Below are 24,028 nucleotides of genomic sequence, written 5' to 3'. Positions count from 1 at the left end.
ACACGACCAGGTAAAGTCATCCAAGTGCTCGTCAGGGACGCCCTTTTTTTCCATTATGGGTCGAGGACGACCATGTGTTAGGCACGCCTAAGTTCCGCCTTCCCTACACCTCCGATACGCCCCCTTGAACTTTAGCCGTCTCTGCAACGGAAAGCAGTTGGGGATGTCCAAAATCGGCTTTCGATTATACCAATTTGGACGACCCTGGGAGAAGGACGCCCATCTTCCGATTTGTGTTGAAAGATGGGCGTGCTTCTCTTTCGAAAATGAGCCTTATAGTCACCAAACAACAAAGGTAGAAAAAAATCTTTTTATTTTTATTTTAGTGTTTGGAAGATGTCCAATTTGAGAATTTATATCTACTGTCTTATTTTGTACTGGTATACTAGAGCTGTAACAGCTTATAGAAATTATTTAAAATGAAAAAAAAATCACAACTTATTTTTTTCTCCTATACTGGTATAGTATTTTCAATGATACTGCTTATATGCGCCACATCTGGCATAAGGGGTGTGGCCACTGTGGGTGTGACTTCCATAGGGACGGAGCCATAGATGGTGACCCTGCCCATAATGAGTACCGGTACCTTTTTCCCTACATAAAAAGCACTTGTTTGAATACACTTAACCCTTATACAAAAGGAGATCTAAATCGTATAGAAGGATAGTATTGAAAATCAGTGATAGAAACTAATGTGTTGCAAGCCACTTTCCCAGGACCATTCAAAATTTGAACAAATCTAGTAGCCTAATGAAATTAGAAGGCTACATATGGTCACTTTGAGGGCAATTCTATAAAGAAGGAGCCAACGTTTATGACCAAGAACACATGTCAATAATCTGGATACCAGCATATACACATATGTATATACAAAACATGCACATGCCAATATTCCGGCTACATGTTCTATAATATCACGCCTACATGTGATGGTGTGGCGTATAGTTTGAAAGTAGGTATACACATGTGGATTCTGAGCAGAGTGAACAGGTATGCATTTAGGGGCCCTTTTACAAAGCGGTGGTAAGCCCAATGCAGGCTTACTGCACACTATCCCGGAACTACCGCTGGCCCAATGTGGCTGCCAGAGGTAGTTCCGGCTCGAGCGTGCATCACTTCCAGTGCTCTGGAATTTGGAAGGTTTTTTTTGCATGGCACTAACCACATGGACGTCCACCTCATGTATTTTCGAACAGGAAATCCTGACATATTTCCTGTTGAAAAATACATGTAAGATGGACGTCCATTTTGGATGTTATGAGCTGGACATCTCTATTCTGACTTGGAAGTCCTTTCGACAATGCCCCTCCACATGTTAGCAACCTTTAGTGAATTGGCTCCTTAGTTTAATAAAGAGCAGTAATCTGGGTTGTCAGAAAGGAAGGATGAGGAGGATACCATATGCCAGCTGAGGCAGGATGGTGCGTGCTCCAGTGCCACTGCCACTATCAACCAGTGGTGGAATTAAACTAAGTTTCCAAGTTTCTTTCACACTTTTTACCCCGCTCTACGGCTTTGCCATCTAGGTGGTTTACATTCTAAATGAATATAAAAAACAGAGGGAAAGTGTCTGATTAACACATCATAGTGAAGGAAAGAGGGGCAGAACTACAATATCTGATAGAAAAGCAAGGGAAGGAGTACACACAATGGAACTCTAATGCCCTGCAGGGTTCACAAAGGCTAACGCCTCATGTTAAAAACGCCTCATGTATATGAATCTAAGAGAAGATGGGTTTTCAAGTCTATTTTAAATTGAGTTAAGGATGTCTAGAGATGGAAGTGAGACAGAAGTGAATTCCACAGAAGTGGGCCATGTACTGAAAAAATACATTCTCCGATATGTTCGTGAAGTATATCTTTATGACTGGGCATATATAAACGATTTTGATTAAGGGATCGGAGAGATCAGGCAGGGACATAACGAATTAAATGACGATTAAGATAAGGGGGTTCTTCCCTTTGTAACATTTTGAAAACCAAAAGAAGAAGTTTGTAAATGATCCCTTTTTTTGTACAGGTAGCCAATGGGCTGTCTGTTTTTCATATGAGACGTAATATGATCAAATTTACCTACCCTGTATGTCATTCGTAAAGCATGGCTGATTCAGTATGGCCATGTCTTTAGAAAGGTCTGACTGGTTCCAATATCAGAAAGGGACAGACAACCCACCCCACCCCCTCTCTTCAGCCATCCAGGTTGCTGTTTTGCCCTGAGATGAGCCTATTTGTGATTGTTTTTGGTTCTTTCTAAAGTCCCAGTATCTAAAGAATCATGGAGGTAAACACAGATGGTTGGGTATGTAATTTGGTGCTTAGTTTTGACCAGGACTGATTGTAACTTCCTAGCTTATTTGCTTCTCTTGTAGAATGTCTCACAGCCTTTTTCATCCAATATCAATATGAAACATGTAGTATAGATAAACCCAAGCTTAGGCAATGTAAGCAACTGCATAGAATGCCATGCCAACATTAAGGCCTGACACTGCACCTCTATCATCTTGAAAACTCCTGGAAGAAAACTCAGCACAAGGGTCTCTAAGCATTGCAAGATGACCCCACCCCTCATACTGGTTTCTATGGTAACAGTGGGCACATGCATTAGAAAGGCACAGGGCCCCATACTGAGTTTCATTCTAGGAGTTGCTGCTGCTGTGGATGCCATTCAAGTGGGCAATTATGTTGTGCAGTAAGGAGGAAGATGGGAAGAAATCAAGGGGAGAGGATACAGAAGATCCATAAGGGGTTCCGCTTCCTTCTCTCATTGTCTATGGGTGCCAAAACTTTAAATCTGCGCTGAATCTAGATTTACTATATGCAGAAAAGAGGACGGGTTGGGCATGCCAGGGGAAAGAGGTTCAATTTTAGTCAGTTTGCATAATATTCACCCTAATAAGTATGGATAATCTTTGTACAAATGATTCTCTTAACTCTAATCGCACAAGTTTTATGCATTATATTTGACCAGAAATTCAACCACACTTCATCAGACATTAATATCTTGACTAACTGGATAACTTTTTCCACTCTGCCATTGCTAAATATTGACCACCTAGCTTTCAATTATAGGGCAAAAATACCTACCGTATATCTGTCAGGTACGTGACCTTGTAAAAGTTTTGGTACATCCTCGACTTCTAGACCTGCTCCTGTTTTTTCCTCCAGTCCCATTGAGTCACACAAAATAATGGGCAGAAGCTTTCCGGCCTTTCCATCTTTAAGAGCATATGTTCTGTACTATAAAAGGAAATAGTCCATATAGTTCAAAATTGCAGGATACAAATGGTAAGCATTGTTAAAGAGTAGATTATAGTCATTGCTCATAAAAAAAAACAAAGGCAATGCAATTTTAAACAATACAGTTTCTATTTTATATACCTGTGACACCTCCCCGCCCACCCGAGAATTGCCTCTGCTGCAGGCAGAAGGTGAGAGGATTTTCAGAGAGATCACTAGGACAAGAGACGCTGAGACTGCCAGCCTGGTGGAAGGTTTTGTGAAGGACCAGCCCATGGAGGCATAGCCAGGATGTAACAAAAGGCATTGGATCACCCCCTCCAAGACCCTGAGCACCAAGGGAGAAGTCCTGGGAACCAAGGCAGGAGGAGTTTGCAGTGTGTGGTAATTGAAATCCCTGCTATAGAGAAGCGGGTTCCTGCGGAGAGTTCCTGACTTGGAAATGAATAGGAGTGCTTGGAGAAAAAGACATCCCAGGTAGAAGAAGTGGGAGCAGGAGGGTCTCACTTCTGGTAGGACTCTCATTTCACGTGTGAATGATCCCTGTACCGTGATGGAAGAGAGAGAACTGAGACAATCATGTGGAGATGACTGTGAAACTGTAAGAAGTCTATGGGGACATTACCAAGTATTTGTTCTGGTTGCAACTAGAAGAGATTTGAGATAGAACTGAATTGTGATTTTAATGCCCTGATATCATTTAGAGATCATGTTTCACACTGTGCTGACCATCTGAAAAGACCCTGAAATGGACATACATAGTTGACAAGTTTATGAATTGTGTTTTCAAGTTACTGTTAGTGAGGTTGAAATACAGAGACTGCTGCCTATTTTGTGTGTGAATGATATAAAGAGTGCCCAAAAAAGAGTCCTCTTCAGCCTACGCCCAGCTTGTTCCCGTGAACTATATGCTTTTGTATATCCTGGTCCCGGGGTGCCTGACCAAAAGAGTTTAGCCGGTGCCTGTGAACTGTGTGAATGGGACCAGGGTCACATACACAAAACAAGAAAGCAGGATACTAGGAAAGAAAGAGCTTTGAAAGTCAAAAGTGAATGTCAGTCATCTAGGGTGGAGAAAAGATTAAATGTAAGACTTCTGATAGTGGAGATGGGGAGGGGGGATCCAAGGTGGTGGATGAGTAAGCTGCTTGAGGGAGCCTTACCTGTGAACTTTCTCATTTTGCGAAACTCCTTGACTCTATAATGAGGAAGAAAGGTAAGAATTGAGCCGGCATGAGATTTGGATTCATTTTTCTATGAAAATTACCACTTTGCGACAGGCTCTGGAGGGATCTGTCCAGAGTCAGCCACCATCTTCACAGATTCTTCCAGCATTGCCTCTGTTGGAGTCTCCTGATCAGTCTACTGCTTCCTCAGTGGGGTTTGAGGTTCCATCTTTAGTGGTAGTAGACTGTATAATGCGAGTTGTGAGATCTACTATGGCTCTGCTTGATCCTTTGCCAACATTTATTGTAAAGCACTATGCAACACTTTTTCTTCTTTTTATAACTCGAATGGTGCAGAACAGTATTGCGGGGGGCTTGGTTCCACGGGCATGGAAAGTTGCAACTATGTGGCTAAAGCAGAAGGACTCTCATCAGAATAGGGACCTTGTAACCAACTAAAGTCCGATTGTGAAGCTTCCATTTCTTTCTAAAGTCACCGAACAGGTTGTAGCTGATTATCTGACCAAGTTTCTGGAGTCTCACAAGGTTTTACATCCTAACCAGATGGGTTTTCAACCACATCACAGTACATGCTTCTAAATATTCAAGCAGCATTGGCCAATAATAGAACTGTGATCTTAATATCTTTGGATTTGACCACTGCCTTAGATATGGTAGATCATAAACTGCCTTTAACACATCTGCCAGTTGTAGGGATAGCTAGACAGGCACTGCTTTGGTTTTGTTCCTACTATTATGACAGGCCATATCGTGTTCTCTGATTTCTTTGTACCTCTGTGTGGTATACCTCAGGGATCTCTTCTTACCCAGTGTTGTTGTTTTTTTTTTGTTTTTTTTTATTTATATTTTGCAATACATTCACAAGAATTTCTTGCAATAGAAACATGAGGGTAACACCTAAATAATACAAAGCAAATACATTTACTAGAAATTAATCCTCTCTTCTTAGACCACTAAAAGAAGGAGGGGAATTCTTAAAGTTGAGAAGAACACTAGAATATTATTTTAAATAAGGAAACAGGCCTGAACGCTAATCCACGGTTAAACTATATTTCTCAAAACTTTCCCTAGGAGTCACTTGACAATTTTCTTTAATTCAACAAAACTTTTCAGCTGGTCCGGATCGTAAAATATATATTTGTTACCCTTATATTTTACCAAACATTTACACGGATACGATAATAGGAAACTAGCTCCCAGCAATTTAGTCTCTTCTCTCAATGCAAGAAACTTTTTACGTTTTTCTTGAGCAGCTCTTGTTACGTCCGGGTATATCCACACTCGCGCTCCAAGGAATTCTTTTAGAGCATTTTTAAAGTATAACTTCATAATTGAGTTAACATCCTGCTCAAAGACAAAGGATACTAGCAAAGTGGAGCGAGATTGAATATCACTCATAGACTGTTCCAAAAAAGCTGTCAAGTCTTGTAATCCAGGAGGTTGTATAGGTTGATTTTCTGATTTTCTCTTCTGCTCCTCTTTTTGCGGAATTGGGAGATAATATATTTTGTTAATCGGAGGCATCAAATCAGAGGAGTAATTGAGAACTTCAGAAAGGTATTTTTTAAATAGTTCAAGTGCACTCAACTCTGGCATTTTTGGAAAATTTATTATTCTCAAATTAAGATGCCTGTTAAAATTTTCAAGCTGGTCTAATTTATTATGTAGAATAATTTTATCCTTAATCAGGCTCTCTGTGGAGTTTTTTAACGAGTCAATTTCTTGTTGAAAAACAGTTCTCTGAGATCTCGCTTCCTGCCGTATCTTTTCTACAGAGTCATTCAGGAAGTCAACTTTTGTTACCAAAGAGGTTGTATCCGAAGCAGCTTTCATAGTAATTTTAGTTAAATGCTGTAACATTGCCCAGATACTGCCCAGGGTTACCTCCGCTGGAGCAAAAAGCTCCCGTTGTAAATCTTCTGCAGTCTTTCTGGGTGAGGCTCCATCCACTGAGGTTTCTTCGGCGCCATCTTCGGACGCCGCCAAAAGCTCCACCTTCCTCCTAAGGTCTGCAGGACATGGAGGAGGATTGAGATCTGGGGAGGAAAGTGTGGTATCATGCTCCAGGGGAATCGTCGCTCCTCCGAACGTTCCCTCAACAGAGCTCCCTATCGCCCTCTCCCGTGGAGTACTCGTGGCGAAACCATCGAGGGTCGTCTGGACTGTTTGGGCAGCCCCAGTCGCAGATGGTAGGCTTTTGACTACCCCCTTTCTTTTTGTATGCGGCATCTCTAATCGCGGAAACTTTTAAATAAAGGGTAAGTCCAGGGAGCCTCGGTGATCGCAGCATGCCCTGAACTCCGGAATTGTCTGGACTTTCTTGAGCCTCATCAGTACCATTGTTGGTATACGGACCAGCTCACCTGCTGTAGTCCTCTATTATAGTACGCTTTACTCTCCTAGTGTACCTCTAGACATGGCCAGCCCTGATCCTAGCCTGGGTGTGCCTCATCTGATGCCAGTCGGAGTTTACCCTGGTTAGTTAGGCAGCGTAAACTCAGCTGTGGCCCAAGGGCTCACCCCCCCCCCCCCCACACACACCTTCCTCCAGAACAAGACAATCTGTATGTCTCCACTAGCCTCTTTAATACCGTAACTGGGGCTAACGCTGTATATTTATGCTGATGATGTTCAAATTTTTGTTCCTTTAGATACTCTGGATAGCGTCTCTTTTGCAAAGGTTGGAATCAAGATGCTTCAAGTGGAAACTTTGGAGAAGGCTTGGACAACCTTTGTCTCTTTCCTATTACACTGTATTTCTGCTTCTTCCTTTGGAATAATATTGTACTGCACACCACTTTGATGGCTTGGTTTTAGGCGGTTAATCAAATAAAAGCAACCTTGAACCTGTTCTTTGTGACCCTACTCGAGTGCACATGATGATGCAGTGGATAGTGCAACTGGGAAGCTTTGGCATTCTCTTCAGGCTTTGGCCAAAGTGATTGCCCATATATGGAACAATGGCCACTGTGACACTACTTCTAGGGGTCATCCACATCATTTTGAAACCTGAAGCCTGCCCTTTTCCACTAGACCAACAGGGAATCCCCAAGTGAATCCAGAGAGGGATTGTTGAGGAGGTCTATGGCTTCAGGTGGTTGCTCCAATGGAAGAGAGGGCTGAGCATTGATAGAGGGCCTGTAGCAGGGGGGAGGGATAGAGAACCGTTGCGTATGGAGGGTTTTCTGTGGGATGGAGTACTTGATCAGGAGATTGAGTTAGGGTTCTTTTCTGTAATGGAGGGAATCAGACCAGGCTACCACAGATGTTGACAGACCAGGCTACCACAGATGTTGATGTAGCTGTCAGTTTGCACCAGGACCTGTTTTCAACAGCACAAGGAATGTAATATTTCTTAGCTCAACCCTCTCAGTGGTAGTTTATAACAAGTTATATTTATGTACAAGGTTCTGGGACAGCATTTCTTACAAAAAGGACTAGGGATGTGAGATTCCAAGAAAGAGCTCTTCCTGGAAGGAGATCAGAGGGGAGGGGAGTTCTGGGTGGTAAAATATATATTGGAAATAGGATTCTGGAGGGGGGAGTCGGGAAGTTCTAGAGGGTGCTCTTCTTGCAAAGGGGATCAGGGTGGGGAAAGTTTTTTTATTCTTTTAAATTGCTGGCCACACCCTTTAGAAGATAGTGGGCCTGACTTGGGGTCCATTATCATTGTGTTGCTGTGGCCAGGAACACATAATATTCCTGGTAGCAGCAATGCAAAAATAAATCTTCCGCAAGATTCGCTAACCTGCAATGTTTGTTATAGAATCCTGCAGTACATTTTTATGTGGTAAAAGAGTGCATGGTGTTCTGTTTTACCGTGGCTTAGTAAATAGGGGTCAAAGATTGGCACCACCTGTTCCAAATGGTCTGGTGTTAATTGAGAGTTATTTTGGCAGCTATTCTCAAAAATGAGTGGTATAAACAACCTCTTCATTTAAAGCAGAGCTGCCCAACTGTGGTCTTCAGGACCTGCATATAGACTTTGTTTACAGGATATATGCAATGAATATTCATTTCGTATATCTGCATCTATTTGGACTAAGGACCATGTAAGCATTGCCATTCTGGGACAGAACAAAGCTCCATCAAGCCCAGCATCCTGTATCTAACAGTGCCTGCCAATCCAGGTCACAAGTACCTGGCAAGATCCTCAAAACAGTATAACACATTTTATGCTTGCTTATTCTAGAAATAAACAGTGGATTTTCCCCAAGTCCATTTTAATAATGGTCTATGGGAACACAACAGAAAAAAGGGGGGTGGAGAGGGCCCAATGTCAAGAGATCAGTCACCACACTCAAGGGTAAGATGCTCCAAAGAAACCTTTATTAGGACCCTGGGGTCCTAATAAAGGTTTCTTTGGAGCATCTTACCCTTGAGTGTGGTGACTGATCTCTTGACATTGGGCCCTCTCCACCCCCCTTTTTTCTGTTGTGCTCGATTGCTGTGGAGAGTGTGAACCCCACTTTGCTTTTCCTTTGGGAAGCCAGCTGAACCTTTTTTTAAACCCCGCTAAGCTAACTGCTTTTACTACATTCTCTGGCAATGAATTCCAGGTCAATCAAGTCATCCAAGACTACATATACTGTTTTCTGTCAAACCCTATGTTATTATTAAGAATTAGATTTTCTTACCTAGGAAGAAATACTAACCTTTTTAGTAACACTTGTGCTGTCAGAGCCCGCTATGGCTTGGCATGTAACATGACCACGGAAAACTGAATTAACAGAGTTGAAGAAGCTGGATTTCCCTGCACCAACTGGACCAATCATCAGAATTCGAACTTGTGAAACTGGGTTTAAACAGGTTTTATAATTTCTAATAAATTCCATTAAGTTACTCCTTTCCCTGTTGAAACAATATGAATTTTTAGTATTAGCATATGACATGAATAGTAAATTTCAAAAGATACTACCTACAGACACAATTGATCAGTAAATGGGTGGACATCAGAGGTTTGTTGTGCAATTGCCACTGATGCCCTGCTCAGGAAGTGTGTATAGGAAAATGGAAGATTGTAAGTATACACAAATTTGACTTTCCACTTGAATTGCCAATCAGATTATATGAAAAACTATCAATATCGTCTGCAATTAGAAGTTTATTCAGCGGATTTAATTTCTATAAGCATCTCACCTTCCTTGCTTTCCTTAGCTTCCTGCAAAACACTTATTACTTTTCGATGTTGGCCCCCAGAAGCTGCAAGTTCAACTTCTCTCCGTCCCCACCCACCCCCATGCAGCTGCAGCCTAAAGCCACTCTTCACAACCAACCAATCCCAGCAGCAGCAACATCTGAATCTCTCCTCCACCCCAAGCAGTAGCTAACCTACTCTTCCCCCTTCTCCCCCCCCCCCCCCCCCCCAGGAATAAAAACAGACTTTTGAAAGTTGTTAATTGATCCTACCAACAAAGCTAATGGAGAATCTCCTGATTAACAACATGTGGGCCACATTAAGAAGGTTCACATGGGCTGCTTCTGTCCTGTGTGACGATGCTAGCGCTCCAACCTCCTCATGCTGACATAAGTCTCTGCTCAGATTTTGCAGGACTATTAAACCCATTCTCCTTTGTCAGCGCTCAATGATAACATTCCCAGCACTGGTACTCCTAGGAACCAAATCTGTGGTGCCGAGGGTGCTACAGCACCCCCAATATTGAGCAAACTTTTTGATAGTGTCCAGGGAGGGGTAATTTCCATAGGGCTTAGCACCCCCAATCATTTTGAAACGTTGGCTCCTATGCTAATATTCCTAGGGGAATTGTGCCCCCCCCCCCCCCCAATAAATTTAAAATTCTGTGCAAAAATTTTGAAATTTCAGTCACAGACTTTTAAAATTCTGCACTTTTCATTTGTACATTTTTATTGAAAATTCTCCCAGCATAAATGCCTCACTCCTCTGTGCCCCAACTCTGACACCCTCCCCACCAATCTCTCTTTCAGCTAAGGCTTGACCCCTCCCAGCAGTCTAACTCCCAGCTAGCTTGAAACTGTCCATAAATTTGATCTCCCTCCTCTTTGTCCTTTGTCCATGATGGACACCCCTGGCTTTCTTTCTCGCTCCTTCCTCATCCTCCAACAAATTCCCCCCCCCCCCCAGGAACACACATCCCCATAGAGCTCTCTTAAACCCCCTCCACCTGTAGAAACACCCATAGTTCTCTCACCCCAACCCACAGCACACAGCCAGTAGCTTTCTTTCTAAATTCCCTCTTGATACCCAACACACAATCCCTCTGTGAAGCCCTCCCCACACAGATTCTCTCAAATCCCCCCAATACACACACCACTCTCTCAATCCCCCAACACACAACACACACATCACTATAACTCTCTGTATCCTCAAGCAGTCACAGCGCCCCCCAGTTTATTTGTAAATCCCTCCGACTCTCTCTCTCTCTTTCACTCTCTCTCTCTCCCCTCTCCTCCACCCCCCTCCCACCCCATATCTCTCCCTTTCTACCCCTGGTATCCCCGGTGTGCACACCAAAACCTCACCATAGCACCTCCAATTTGCCCTCCTTCTCTCCTCCCCCAGTAACTCTGGTGCATACAACCCTCCCCCCCCCCACAACACTCTTTTACTCTCCATCTCCTCTCTCTCCAGCATGTTCAACAGATGCAGAAGAAGACGGGAGTGTAGCTGCATAACGGGCTGCCACCAGGCTGCCACTGTCTGTTGCATTTGAACAGCGGGTCTTTATATTGTTCCACATGGTTCGAATTCAGCAGCCAGAACCATGAATAGCAGAGGAAGAGAGCATAGCCTTTCAGAGCCACTCCCCTCTTATGCTTCTGCTGAAAAGCATCAGAGCAAGAGAAGATGAAGGAGTGTAAACCAGGAGTAAAGTTGCATGTGTGAGTGCCAGGGGGAGAAAGGGGAGAAAAGAGGGAGGGCAACAAAACCAATGCTGAATGCTTTCCATAGCCCTGATGCTGCTGCCATGGTGCTCCTCCTGAGACTGAAAAACCTAAGTACCAGGTCCGATTTTTCAGTCCCTATAGCAACCTGGCACCTGGGGCTTAATGTAGAGCCCTGCTATATGCCAAAACCTGAGATCTCTGACCTGAGTGCCTGGAAATGAGTCTGGGACCAAAAATGAATTTGAAAGGGAAAATAAATTATGCTAGAATATTTACCAAATTTTCTTCACCACCTTTCTAAACAAGATTATCAGAGCGGTTTACAGATGAAAATTTGCAATAAAATATAAGAACAACTAATTATGCAAGTAAGATTAAATAAAAAGAAAATGAATAAACACAGAAAACTCAATATTTAGTTTTTGTAGAATAATATACTTTCAACCATCTATATTTTGATCCTTATTCTTTTTCTTTTGTTCTGTAGTATTTTGCTTTTTGTTTCATGAGTATCTCGGAGGTGCACCTGTAAACGTCAGATTCAGGGTAGGTCATAATGTTACACATCTCTCATCTTTATATACCTATTTTTGATGGCTTAAGTGGTGTTGTTTTTATTAACATGTTTAATTTAGTCCTACTTTTCAAATAATATTTAACATTTTTATTAATATGTACATTTTGGTCATGATCTGTTAGGATTTCTATTTCCTCTTTCAGATGAGCTCTGCACATGTTGCCAACTGTCTGTGTTTGCTGGCTATGTCATTCTGTAATATTCTAAATGATGTTACATAATTGTATCTTATTCATTAAGTGTAAGATTGTGTCTTTTATTACATATTAGGATTGTCATTGTTTTTTCTAGTATATAACCCACATTTTACATGGCATAATTTGTTTCTATCATATGGTCCTGATATTTTTAGTATGTCTGTGATGTGTGTCTATATGTTTTGGCATTTTATTGATATTTTTTGATTCGCTTTTAATCTGAATTTGTTTTTAACTTTGTTTTTGATTTTGTATTTTTAATGTTTTTAATTTTGGAACATTTGTACTTTCATACTCAAGTTGTACATATGTTAATTTATTTGTTCTGTTTTATTTTAGACCCCTGAGGAAGGCCTGTTGGCCGAAACACGGACCGTGTAGGGTCCCATTAAACTTTTCTGGTGCTCTTACTCCTTTGTTTTTCTGGTCTGTTTTGGTTCATCTTCCGCCATTTTTTTAGGTTTTTCCCATAGCCAGTACAATTAAATCTATAATAAGAGTCAGCTGGGCCACCGGAAGGGGACCTTATTGACCAGGGCACTTGTCATTTTGGCCAGCAATGGTCCTAGCTCTCATGTCTTTTTGCCATGCTTGAAAAACAGCAAAGATTTAGCATCTGAAACTTTCCCTTAGTTGCTTTTCTCCTAGCTCACCACTAGAGGCTGCTGAAGACTGCTTATCATGCACAAGATAGAAAATATTGGTTTACAAAAAAAAATCCGCAAATAAGCTACAATATTTTATCTGAAAAAAAATTACAAATATTCTAGCAGATAAGGTTTTAGGTTCTCCAGAATCTCAGTTTAGGGCAGATTAGAAGTCAGGAAAGATAGGGGCCCTTTTACTACTACTAATCATTTCTATAGCACTACTAGGTGTATGCAGTGCTGTACAGATTATACACAGGTACTTTCTCTGTCCCTTGGGGGTTCACAACCTAAGTTTTTTGTACCTGGGACAATGAAGGGTTAAGTGACTTGCCCAAGGACACAAAGGGCTGCAGTGGGACTTGAACCCAGGATGCTAGGATCAAAGCCTGCTGCACTAACCATTAGGCTACTCCTTGGCGCCTACAGAGGGGCTTACCGCCTGCTGAAAGGGAAGTACCACCGGGCTACGGCAGCAGCCTGGCGGTAGTTCCCACCTCAGTGTGCCATTTCCGGTGCTACAAAAATATTTTTATTTTTGTAGCGTCCGTGTGTACCCGGAGGTAATAGGGCAGTGCTGCACACTGATCGGTTACCGCCAGAGTATTGAGAGAGCCCTTACCACCACCTCAATGCGTGGCGGTAAGTGCTCCCACCCGAAATAGTTGTGCAGCAAGTACTTCACGTCCGCACGTCCATTTCTTTTTTTTCTTTTTAAAAAGCCTGCCTTTTACCCGCTCCGGTAACAGGGGGTCTTGGCGAGCGTCAAAAATGCAGTTTAGTAAAAGGACCCCATAGTTATTTCCTTACCAAAGAATGTTTCTCCTTCAAAAGGTCTGTAGCAAAGTGTGAGGTGAGTTTTCAGTTCCCCTCAAATGCTTTAAAAATGTAATTTGTTTGGTGTTTTTCTATCATCTTTAATAAGCCTATTGGTAGAGCTACTTTCATTTCATTGAGCCTTACTATACCATTCTACATAATCTTGATTCTCAAACTTTATTCATTGTTCTTTTTAGTATGCAAGTGAGAGGATGGGGCGGAATAGGTTTAACTTTTTGCCTTTTTTTTCCTAAGGTTCTATGATGTTCTTACCCTAGACCACCAGGGCAAGAAGTGAGAGGTGCCTGCATGGGGGGGGGGGGGGCAGGAGTGAGAGGTGCTGCATCGGGGAGGGCAAGGAGTCAGAGAAGTGCTGCATCTGGGGCAAGGAGTGAAAGGTGCTACATGGGGGGAGGGGGGGGCAAGGAGGGAGACAGGTGCTGGACAGATAGGGAAGAGAGATCCAATCATGGGGTGATGAGGTAAAGAAGAAGAAAGTGGGCACAGAGAGGGAAAGAGCTGCTGGACTTTAGGGGGGGAAGGACAAGGAAAGAGAGAGAAACCAGGACCTGTGGGGAAAGAAGGTGCTGGTCCTGCTTCATACCGGAGGCTCCTTATCGATTCTTAATGATGCAGCACTTCTGAGCTCTAAACGGGAAAAGATAAAGCTTCCGGTACAGAGCCACGTGCTGCAACACTGACAGGCTCTTCTGGAACCTCCCCCACTGCAGCAGGAAGTGTGTCACAGGGTGAGGTTCCAGCAAGCCTTGCTGTCAGTGTTGTAAGCATGGGGTTCTGTACCGGCGGCCACTAGACTACCAGGGCGGCTGTAGTGTGTGGTGCTGGCAGCTACAGTAGCAGCAGGTAAGGGCAACCAGGCAGACCCTCTGGCCCCCCTGGAGCTTCTGGGCCCTCAGGCACTGCCCGAACGGTCAGTCCTCCCCTTACAGAGATGTTTAAATACCTCTGTGGCATTAATATACAGGAGGTGAGCTCTTTCAAATGAAGAAAAACTCTGGAATGAGAGGACATAGGATGACGTTAAGAGGTTATAGGCTCAGGAATAATCTACAGAAATTCTCACAGAAAGGATGGTGAACACGGAGAATCGCCTCCTGGTGGAGGTGGTGGAGACGAGGACTGTGTCTAAATTTAAGAAAGCGTGGGACAGACACATGGGATCTCTTATGGAAAGGAAGAGATAGTGGTTGCTGTGACTGGGCAGACTGAATGGGCCATTTGGCGTTTATATGCCATCAAGTTTCTATGTTTCCATGTGGAAGGCCAGTGACAGCAATGATAAAAGATGGCATTGGCTCTGACATTAGGCAGCCCTCAGACTCATCTATCCCTAAGCCTAATGGCTGTCATTTTGCCAAACAGGAAAAAGTTTTTTGTACCTGGGACAATGAAGGGTTAAGTGACTTGCCCAAGGACACAAAGGGCTGCAGTGGGACTTGAACCCAGGATGCCAGGATCAAAGCCTGCTGCACTAACCATTAGGCTACTCCTTGGTGCCTACAGAGGGGCTTACCGCCTGCTGAAAGGGAAGTACCACCGGGCTACGGCAGCAGCCTGGCGGTAGTTCCCACCTCAGTGTGCCATTTCCGGTGCTACAAAAATATTTTTATTTTTGTAGCGTCCGTGTGTACCCGGAGGTAATAGGGCAGTGCTGCACACTGATCGGTTACCGCCAGAGTATTGAGAGAGCCCTTACCACCACCTCAATGCGTGGCGGTAAGTGCTCCCACCCGAAATAGGTGTGCAGCAAGTACTTCACGTCCGCACGTCCATTTCTTTTTTTTCTTTTTAAAAAGCCTGCCTTTTACCCGCTCCGGTAACAGGGGGTCTTGGCGAGCGTCAAAAATGCAGTTTAGTAAAAGGACCCCATAGTTATTTCCTTACCAAAGAATGTTTCTCCTTCAAAAGGTCTGTAGCAAAGTGTGAGGTGAGTTTTCAGTTCCCCTCAAATGCTTTAAAAATGTAATTTGTTTGGTGTTTTTCTATCATCTTTAATAAGCCTATTGGTAGAGCTACTTTCATTTCATTGAGCCTTACTATACCATTCTACATAATCTTGATTCTCAAACTTTATTCATTGTTCTTTTTAGTATGCAAGTGAGAGGATGGGGCGGAATAGGTTTAACTTTTTTGCCTTTTTTTTCCTAAGGTTCTATGATGTTCTTACCCTAGACCACCAGGGCAAGAAGTGAGAGGTGCCTGCATGGGGGGGGGGGGGCAGGAGTGAGAGGTGCTGCATCGGGGAGGGCAAGGAGTCAGAGAAGTGCTGCATCTGGGGCAAGGAGTGAAAGGTGCTACATGGGGGGAGGGGGGGCAAGGAGGGAGACAGGTGCTGGACAGATAGGGAAGAGAGATCCAATCATGGGGTGATGAGGTAAAGAAGAAGAAAGTGGGGACAGAGAGGGAAAGAGCTGCTGGACTTTAGGGGGGGAAGGACAAGGAAAGAGAGAGAAACCAGGACCTGTGGGGAAAGAAGGTGCTGGTCCTGCTTCATACCGGAGGCTCCTTATCGATTCTTAATGATGCAGCACTTCTGAGCTCTAAACGAGAAAAGATAAAGCTTCCGGTACAGAGCCACGTGCTGCAACACTGACAGGCTCTTCTGGAACCTCCCCCACTGCAGCAGGAAGTGTGTCACAGGGTGAGGTTCCAGCAAGCCTTGCTGTCAGTGTTGTAAGTATGGGGTTCTGTACCGGCGGCCACTAGACTACCAGGGCGGCTGTAGTGTGTGGTGCTGGCAGCTACAGTAGCAGCAGGTAAGGGCAACCAGGCAGACCCTCTGGCCCCCCTGGAGCTTCTGGGCCCTCAGGCACTGCCCAAACGGTCAGTCCTCCCCTTACAGAGATGTTTAAATACCTCTGTGGCATTAATATACAGGAGGTGAGCTCTTTCAAATGAAGAAAAACTCTGGAATGAGAGGACATAGGATGACGTTAAGAGGTTATAGGCTCAGGAATAATCTACAGAAATTCTCACAGAAAGGATGGTGAACACGGAGAATCGCCTCCTGGTGGAGGTGGTGGAGACGAGGACTGTGTCTAAATTTAAGAAACGTGGGACAGACACATGGGATCTCTTATGGAAAGGAAGAGATAGTGGTTGCTGTGACTGGGCAGACTGAATGGGCCATTTGGCGTTTATATGCCATCAAGTTTCTATGTTTCCATGTGGAAGGCCAGTGACAGCAATGATAAAAGATGGCATTGGCTCTGACATTAGGCAGCCCTCAGACTCATCTATCCCTAAGCCTAATGGCTGTCATTTTGCCAAACAGGAAAATGTGGAGTGGGGAAAGTAGGACTGTCTGGATGTGGCCACCCTAGTCACCGGACTAGACCATGTAGTGTTTAACAAACAATATCCAGTGTACCTGAATGTAACTCACCTTGAGCTACTACTGAAAAAGGTGTGAGCAAAATCTAAATAAATAAATAATAAACTAACTACTTACTCAGGAGTCCACGTAAGTTTCCTCCAAGGAGACTCTAGAATATTTCCAATGCCTAAAGAATCAAGAAAAAAAATGTATTAAAGGAAATAAAGGAAGTTCCCTTAAGCCAGACTTGCTTTTAGCTACCTACCTTCAACCCGATACACTTCGCATTCAACAAGAGCTGTGTCGTTTCCATGGAATTCTGCTAAATCGAATTCACAATAATTGTTGTTTTGAGTTGTTGTTGCATCTGCGCCATTAATCAGAAAACATAATGAGCCTGTTCCAAAATTAGGGCCTTGGTCATTCATATCATTAACAGCTTGGTCAGCATTTTTAACAGGGATTTTCAGAGGTCGGTCTTGGGTTTCCCCTTTGTTCAAGCTGAAGAGAAAGGCCTTCTCATCTTTTATATGCTGATTACTTGAACTGAAACCCCGACTTGAATAGCCTCCAAAAACAAAGCCAGAGTTGTTATATGCCACCACTAAACTAGGCCCCTGTACATCACACTTGGCATGAAATGAAGCGACAGTGTAACCATGGACACTTCCCTTATAAAGGAGACTGAAGTGCTCATTTTCCAATAGCTGTTGGAGTTGTTTTGCTTCCTTCTTGGATAGCCTGGGTCTGACTTCAGTCATTTGTTAATCTAAAAATAGATGACAACATATTTAATTACACCTTCATTTTATTTGTATTTCTTTATATATGTAAAAGTATTTTTAGATCATCTACTAAGATCAATGCATCTCCCAGCAGACAGTATATAGGTAGGCAATGAATATATGTAGGACTGAACTAGGGCTGTATCGAAAAATCATATTCAATTCAGTCCCGAATACATTATTTGTATTTGGCCAAACAACAATTTAAATTCGAATACAAAACTCCAGGGCTCTACTGTACTAAATTTTACTGAAATAAACACTTGCTCTCTAAATTCACGTTGCTTATGTTGTTATGTTAAAGCTCAATGCCCATTATTCGTATTTGGTATTCGTATTCAGCCAAATAATATCTTTTATTATTCGTATTCGGCCGCTTAGTAAAATATGCTATTTGGTACAGCTCTAGACTGAATCATTTTACTCCCTCCCACACTATACACTAATGTTTCCTGGTGGACATACTGAGAGTGAAGAAGTCGGTGGCATGCTTTCCAGCCCTTGATGCTGGCATTCCTCATACATACTCAGTTCAATCACGAGCTAAATATGCATGAGGAGTGCCGGTGTCACTAGTTGGAAAGCACATCACCGACTTCTTTGCACCGGGTGAGGTTCAGGCAGTGGCTATCTTCAGCTGGCAGGGATTGAGCATCCCAGCCAGCCATTCAAGTTAGAGCAATTTTGAAGGGGGGCCTTGAGCCCAAAGTGGGGATGCCCAGGTCACCAACAGCCCCCTCCCACGGCTACACCACTGGCTCAACCATCAATATTCAGTGACACTTAAATAGGCAGTGCTGCTAAATATCAACTCTGACCAGCCATTACAAAAGTGAACAGGTCAGGGAGGAGCCAGTGCCTGCACCCACATAGCTAACCAGGAGAATTTAGAACAGCTCTTGACTGGTTAGCTATGCAGGTCCTGGTTTAACATTGGCCAGGACCCGTATTGAAAAAAAAGTTCCTCCTCTGTTCCTCCTGATTTCCCCCCTCCCTCATTCTAGATCTCATGACCTCCCCCCACCCCATTCTTCACGACAGCTATTTTGGAGTCACAGCCAGTAGGGACAGGAGCCCAATATTCTCACCCATGGTCCCAGTTATCACATAACAATGCCATCTAGTGACGACATGTCTAGTGCGTTTGACATGGTAAACCATAAAATACTACTAAGACTCCTAGACTACTTCGAGATTAGCGGAAATATACTTAAATGGATCAAGGGCTTCCTAACAACCAGAACATATCAAGTGAAATCGAGTTCAAACATATCATCACCGTAGAAAGCAGACTGTAGAGTACCTCAAGGATCACCACTATCACCGACCCTTTTCAACCTAATGATGATCCCACTAGCCAAGTCCTTATCCAGCCATGGCCTCAACCCTTTCACCTATGCAGACGATGTCACAATATACATCCCTTACAAACATGACCTAGCAGAAATCACCAACGAAATCAAGCTCAGCATGAACCTTATGAACCCATGGGCAAATGCAATTAAATGCAATTAAAACTCAATACAGACAAAACACACTGCCTCAACATCTCATCCCAATACAATACCTACTCACCCAAAAATATAAACATCCCAGGCTGCACCCTCCCAATCTCAGATAGCCTGAAAATTTATAATCGACCACAACCTCTCAATGAAGAACCAAGCGAAATCAACAACAAAGAAAATGTTCCACTCAATGTGGAAACTTAAACGCTTGAAACCATGCTTCCCGAGGGAAACATTTCACAACATGTTACAATCAATGGTACTAAGCCACGTAGATTACTGCAACGGAATTTATGCGGGATGCAAAGAACAAATCAAAGAAATTTCAGATTGCCCAAAACACGGCAGCCAGACTTATTTTTGGAAAAACGCGATTCGAAAGTGCCAAACCCCTCCGAAAAAAACTACACTGGCTCCCAATCAAAGAACATATTGCTTTCAAAATCTGCACCCTAGTTCATAAAATTATCTACGATAATGACCCAGGATACATGACAGACCTCATAGATCTACCAACCAGGAACACAACAGGATCATCACGAACATACTTAAATCTCCACTACCCAAGCTGCAAAGGTCTCAAGTACAAATTAACCTATGCATCTAGCTTTTCCTATATAAGTACACAACTATGGAATGCATTACCAACAGCCGTGAAAACCACATATGACCACCTAAACTTCCAGAAATCACTCAAAACGAACCTGTTCAACAAGGCATACCCTACTGACCCAACATAAATGCCTAAACCCTGCAACACAACGAAACCAAGGCTCGGAATAATACAAAATAACTCATCCTCTCTTTGAAACTATAGCTCGCAATGGACATAAAATAACTCTTCCTCTCTACGATTCTTCACATACGAACCTTATTCTACCTGTCACTACCTGTATTTGTTCATACCGGAATTGGTGAATGCCTTTACAGTTATATGTAAGCCACATTGAGCCTGCATATAGGTCGGAAAATGTGGGATACAAATGTAACAAATAAAATAAAAAATAAAAATATAGGGCCCACAATTTCAAGATTTGAGAAGGAGTCATACGGTGGGAACAAAAACTTCAAAAGAATGTAAATATCTCATGGGTGTTCATTGTGGGTATCCTGAAAACCCTGCCAGAATTACTGAATTAGCTAGAAGCTAACTCCAATTGAAAGAAAAACTGCCAGGCCATAAAAAGAGCCTACTTATCAATATGTAACAGACAATAATATGTTTGAAATAAGCAGTATTTAGATGGTCTGGAGCCACCAGGTAGCCATCAGGGTCTGAATGAATCAGTTCCGAGTTTACCCCATTGCATCTATGGATTTGTAGCTCCAATTTCTCTAAGACAAGGCCATAAACCCATGGTAAAACAAAGAATTGATCAGGTTGTACCTGATGACCAGTAGCATATCAAAGGCAGGGCGGAGGAAGTCTCATGAGGCTGCCGCTTGAAGTCTCGGCAGCCATTTTGAAGTGGCGCAAACAGCAAGCAGGCAGAGACATTGCCGGGCAGGAAAGAGTGGGTTCCTTTCCTGCCCCCAAAGAGGCCACTAGACCACCAGAGGTCGGTAAGGTAGGGGAGGGGATGTGGAATGTAGGCAGAGGGAGACTTATTTATTTATTTAGATTTTGCTCACACCTTTTTCAGTAGTAGCTCTAGGTGAGTTACATTCAGGCACACTGGATATTTCTCTGTCCCGGGAGGGCTCACAATCTAAGTTTGTACCTGAGGCAATGGAGGGTTAAGTGACTTGCCCAAGGAGCAGCAGTGGGATTTGAACTTGTCCTCTTTTTGAGGACACTGTCACTGTGAGACGTCCAATTCCAGCCTGCCTGTTTGTCCGCAAACCCGGACAAACAGGCAGGCTGGAAAAACCCACCCAGACGTCTCACAGTGTCTTCAAAAACAGGACATGTCTGGGTAAAACCTGACATATGGTAATCCTAGCTTAAATACATATGAGGTAATTGATTCATCTGCACAGAATTCCATAGCATCAGCAAGACATACTTCTAGAATACTGAACTTTAAGCAAATATGCAAAAGATCTAAAGGATAAGGGCATAGTGGAAAGGAATACGTCTGTTACATATCATTTCTCAACTGCTATTAATAATAGACTAACATTTATAACCCGTTTTCTTTAGTTAAATACAGAATATAATTTACTTTCCAAAAGGAGATATCTATAACAAATGCTGGTCAGTTCAGACTTCCTTTAACTTTTCTTATCTGAAGAAGGCCTTTCGTTGTCAATAACTCACTTAAGACAATTTCTTGCATTTTTTTAAAGTGATATGTTAACTCTATCTTTCCCAGTTCCACACTACAACCCATCTGACCCATTAATTATTGTGGCCCATTTGACCCACTGACCTAAGACTCATTGACCCATTGCTTGCTCTGCCCCTGGCCAGTCTACTTTCAACATTATGGTTCAAAAGTCAGGCCCAGGACAGCAGAAGAAAAGGGTGTGGTTAATGTGGTGCCATTCTTCCTTTCTTCTTGCCATTCAATCAGTACTGGAGAGGAACAGGAAATCAGCATCAGGGACAATACTGCTCTAAACTCAAATTTTTATCAAAACTAAGCTAACTCACCAGATGTCCCATAGTTACTGTGTATTTCTTCATATGGAAGCCATTTAACATTTTCAAGACTGTAGCAAAAGTCCAAAAAACTCTCTCTTGATAAATGGGAGATATGTTAAAGCAAGAACACAGTACTATACTGCATTTGTTTTGATCAAGATTTACATCGTGTGGATTTATTCAAAGAAATCATTTTTTTGGACTTTTATCATATTTACATTCTCAGCTGTTACTGTATTTTGGCTTTTCAGGGCAGAATAGTGCCCCTGCTATTGTGCTGGAGATGACAGAAAAGGAGGAGGAGGGTCAAAATAGGGCATGAGGGCAGAAATGTCAAGATGGAGCTTTGTTTTGTCAGGAGATTTGCTCTGCCCCATTCTGCCCATGTCCTGCCTCCACTGCACCCTGTTCTGCAACCCTGAAGAGCTTCAAACCTCACAGCTAATATACTTTCTGCCTGTTAAATATTTCAGTGGGAAGTGTCAGCTGTGAGACTTGAAGTGGGCAAGAAGTGGAAGATTTCTACTCAATGCAGCGGACTTGGCAAGTCTGGAGTGGGGAGGGAAAGGACAGAGTAGTGGGACTGGGGCAAAAATTAATGGAGGGATTGGAGATGATATGGGTTGTTTGTGGGAGAAGGGGGAATAAGGGGTGCTACAGGGTGTGAGCAGATTAGAGGAAGATACAGGGTACAGTTGAAATCAGATAGAGTTGGTGAGAGTGAGGGAATAGGATGGTAAGAGAAGATCAGAGGTTTGAGGGGGGCTTGCAGGTGTGGGAATCAAAGGTGAAGGGCCAGAATGAAAGGCTTGGAGGTGGAATTCTTGGGAGATAGTGAAGGAGGGAAGTGGAAGGAGTGTGCATTTGAGGAGACTGAGAAGATCAATGGGGCTATGGAGTGTAAGGAGATCATTCCTCTCGTCTGATCCCAGATTGCTCTCCTTGATCCAGGATTTTCTCTTGTCTCCTTAATCCTACTTCCTTCTTCTTTCACTCCCCTTCCTTGGCTCTCTGTAACCACCTATCCTCCCCTCTATCTGTGCTCCCTTTCATGTAACAACTTACAAGTTCTTTCCACAGCAATTTCAAAACTCTGCCACAGGAAACAGGGGTGAAAGGCACACACACTCTGTTCCCTCTTCCACCCAGCTCTGAGGCTACTTGCTGCCCCAGGCCAATTCAGATGCCCCCCCCCCCCCCCCCCTCAACATCCCAGTCACTCACATCAACTTCTCTTCCAAACTCTGGCCCGTTCAGTCAAGTCAGCTGCATGCCAACACAGGGCAGCTGGCAGAGATTTGTTGTGTGCCCCAATAGTTTCCAGAAATTTTCAGATTCTTCAGGTAAAGCTTGGAGAATTCCCAGAGATCTTTTCATTTGTAATCTGCATTTTTCAATTTACCTTTTTGTCCGGCAGTTAAGAAAGGGATTGAGTCTTGTTATTTCTCCAGTTGTTCAGGAACGAAATAAAACTGAAAGTGAATACTGATTCCTGTACAGTGTTTAGGGGTGGAGCAATATGCAGTTACGAAACAGGATATCAGAAATGCAACCAAAAATAACCAAAGTTTTATCCCCAAGTACTTGTCCTCACCTACTGGAAACTTAACTGGAGGTCAGCTCCACAAGTTGGTAATAAATGCCGCTTTTAGGAAGTACGAAGGCTATTTGAAGCAATAACAAAAACAATTCCCAGGTGCTGATCTGCATTGTTCCTGGTCAGATGACATTTCTTGCCTTGTGGCAGGATATGACAAATTTTGCTGCTATAGCTGCTGTTTTTGCTCTTCTTCCCACCCGGTTTAGACAGAGTTTTCCCTGCACAGTCTTTTTCTCTGTTAGAAATGTGTGTCTCTGATGTCTTTTTATTGTAAACAGTGCAAGAGAAAATACATTTGTTTCTATTTCTCCAGTATTGTACAGCATGCAGATTCTGGCTCCTTGGGGTTTCCAGTGTAGCTCAGCCAGACAGAGAACGTGACTGCTGGGAATCGCCGGGGGGCGGGGGCAGCGAGGAGGAGGCGCGGCCAGAATGTGACCACACTGGAAATAGCAAGGGTGATCAGGAGTAGAGTGAGAGGCACATAATGTGACTGTCACTGTGGAGGCAGAAAGAGACAGACAGAATTTAACCTTTGGGGATGGAGGATGTGTAGGGTGTGGAGGAGAGTAGGAGACTATGACTGTAGGGTGTGGATTAGAGGTGTGAACAGAGGATAGGGACAAAGGGAAACCCGTGGGAATCCGCAGGGATGGGGACAAAAGTCATTACTACCACAA

At 43.3% G+C, this 24,028-nt stretch overlaps 1 protein-coding gene across 2 annotated transcripts in view; it reads right to left on the bottom strand.

Moving 5' to 3' along the window:
- The window catches only part of IFI44L (interferon induced protein 44 like), a 35,403-nt gene extending 11,707 nt beyond the window's left edge, over positions 1–23,696 (bottom strand). Inside the window, exons 1-5 of one of the 2 annotated variants that reach the window (XM_030207298.1) lie at positions 23,151–23,696; positions 17,134–17,637; positions 17,004–17,055; positions 9,080–9,275; positions 3,085–3,237 (exon numbers count right to left, since the gene is read on the bottom strand). In XM_030207298.1, coding sequence (XP_030063158.1) covers positions 3,085–3,237; positions 9,080–9,275; positions 17,004–17,055; positions 17,134–17,629 — 897 coding nt within the window. In that variant the 5' untranslated portion in view covers positions 17,630–17,637; positions 23,151–23,696. Of the gene's footprint in view, positions 1–3,084; positions 3,238–9,079; positions 9,276–17,003; positions 17,056–17,133; positions 17,638–22,972; positions 23,121–23,150 lie in introns of those variants that run through there. The other variant, XM_030207299.1, reaches the window with a different exon arrangement.
- Positions 23,697–24,028: the final 332 nt, after the last annotated feature.

Source organism: Microcaecilia unicolor, chromosome 6 (assembly GCF_901765095.1).
Source record: "Microcaecilia unicolor chromosome 6, aMicUni1.1, whole genome shotgun sequence".
NCBI classification, from domain to species: Eukaryota; Metazoa; Chordata; class Amphibia; order Gymnophiona; family Siphonopidae; genus Microcaecilia; species Microcaecilia unicolor.
The sequence above is the reverse complement of the archived record's forward strand: the minus strand, read 5'-3'. Positions and strand labels throughout refer to the sequence as shown.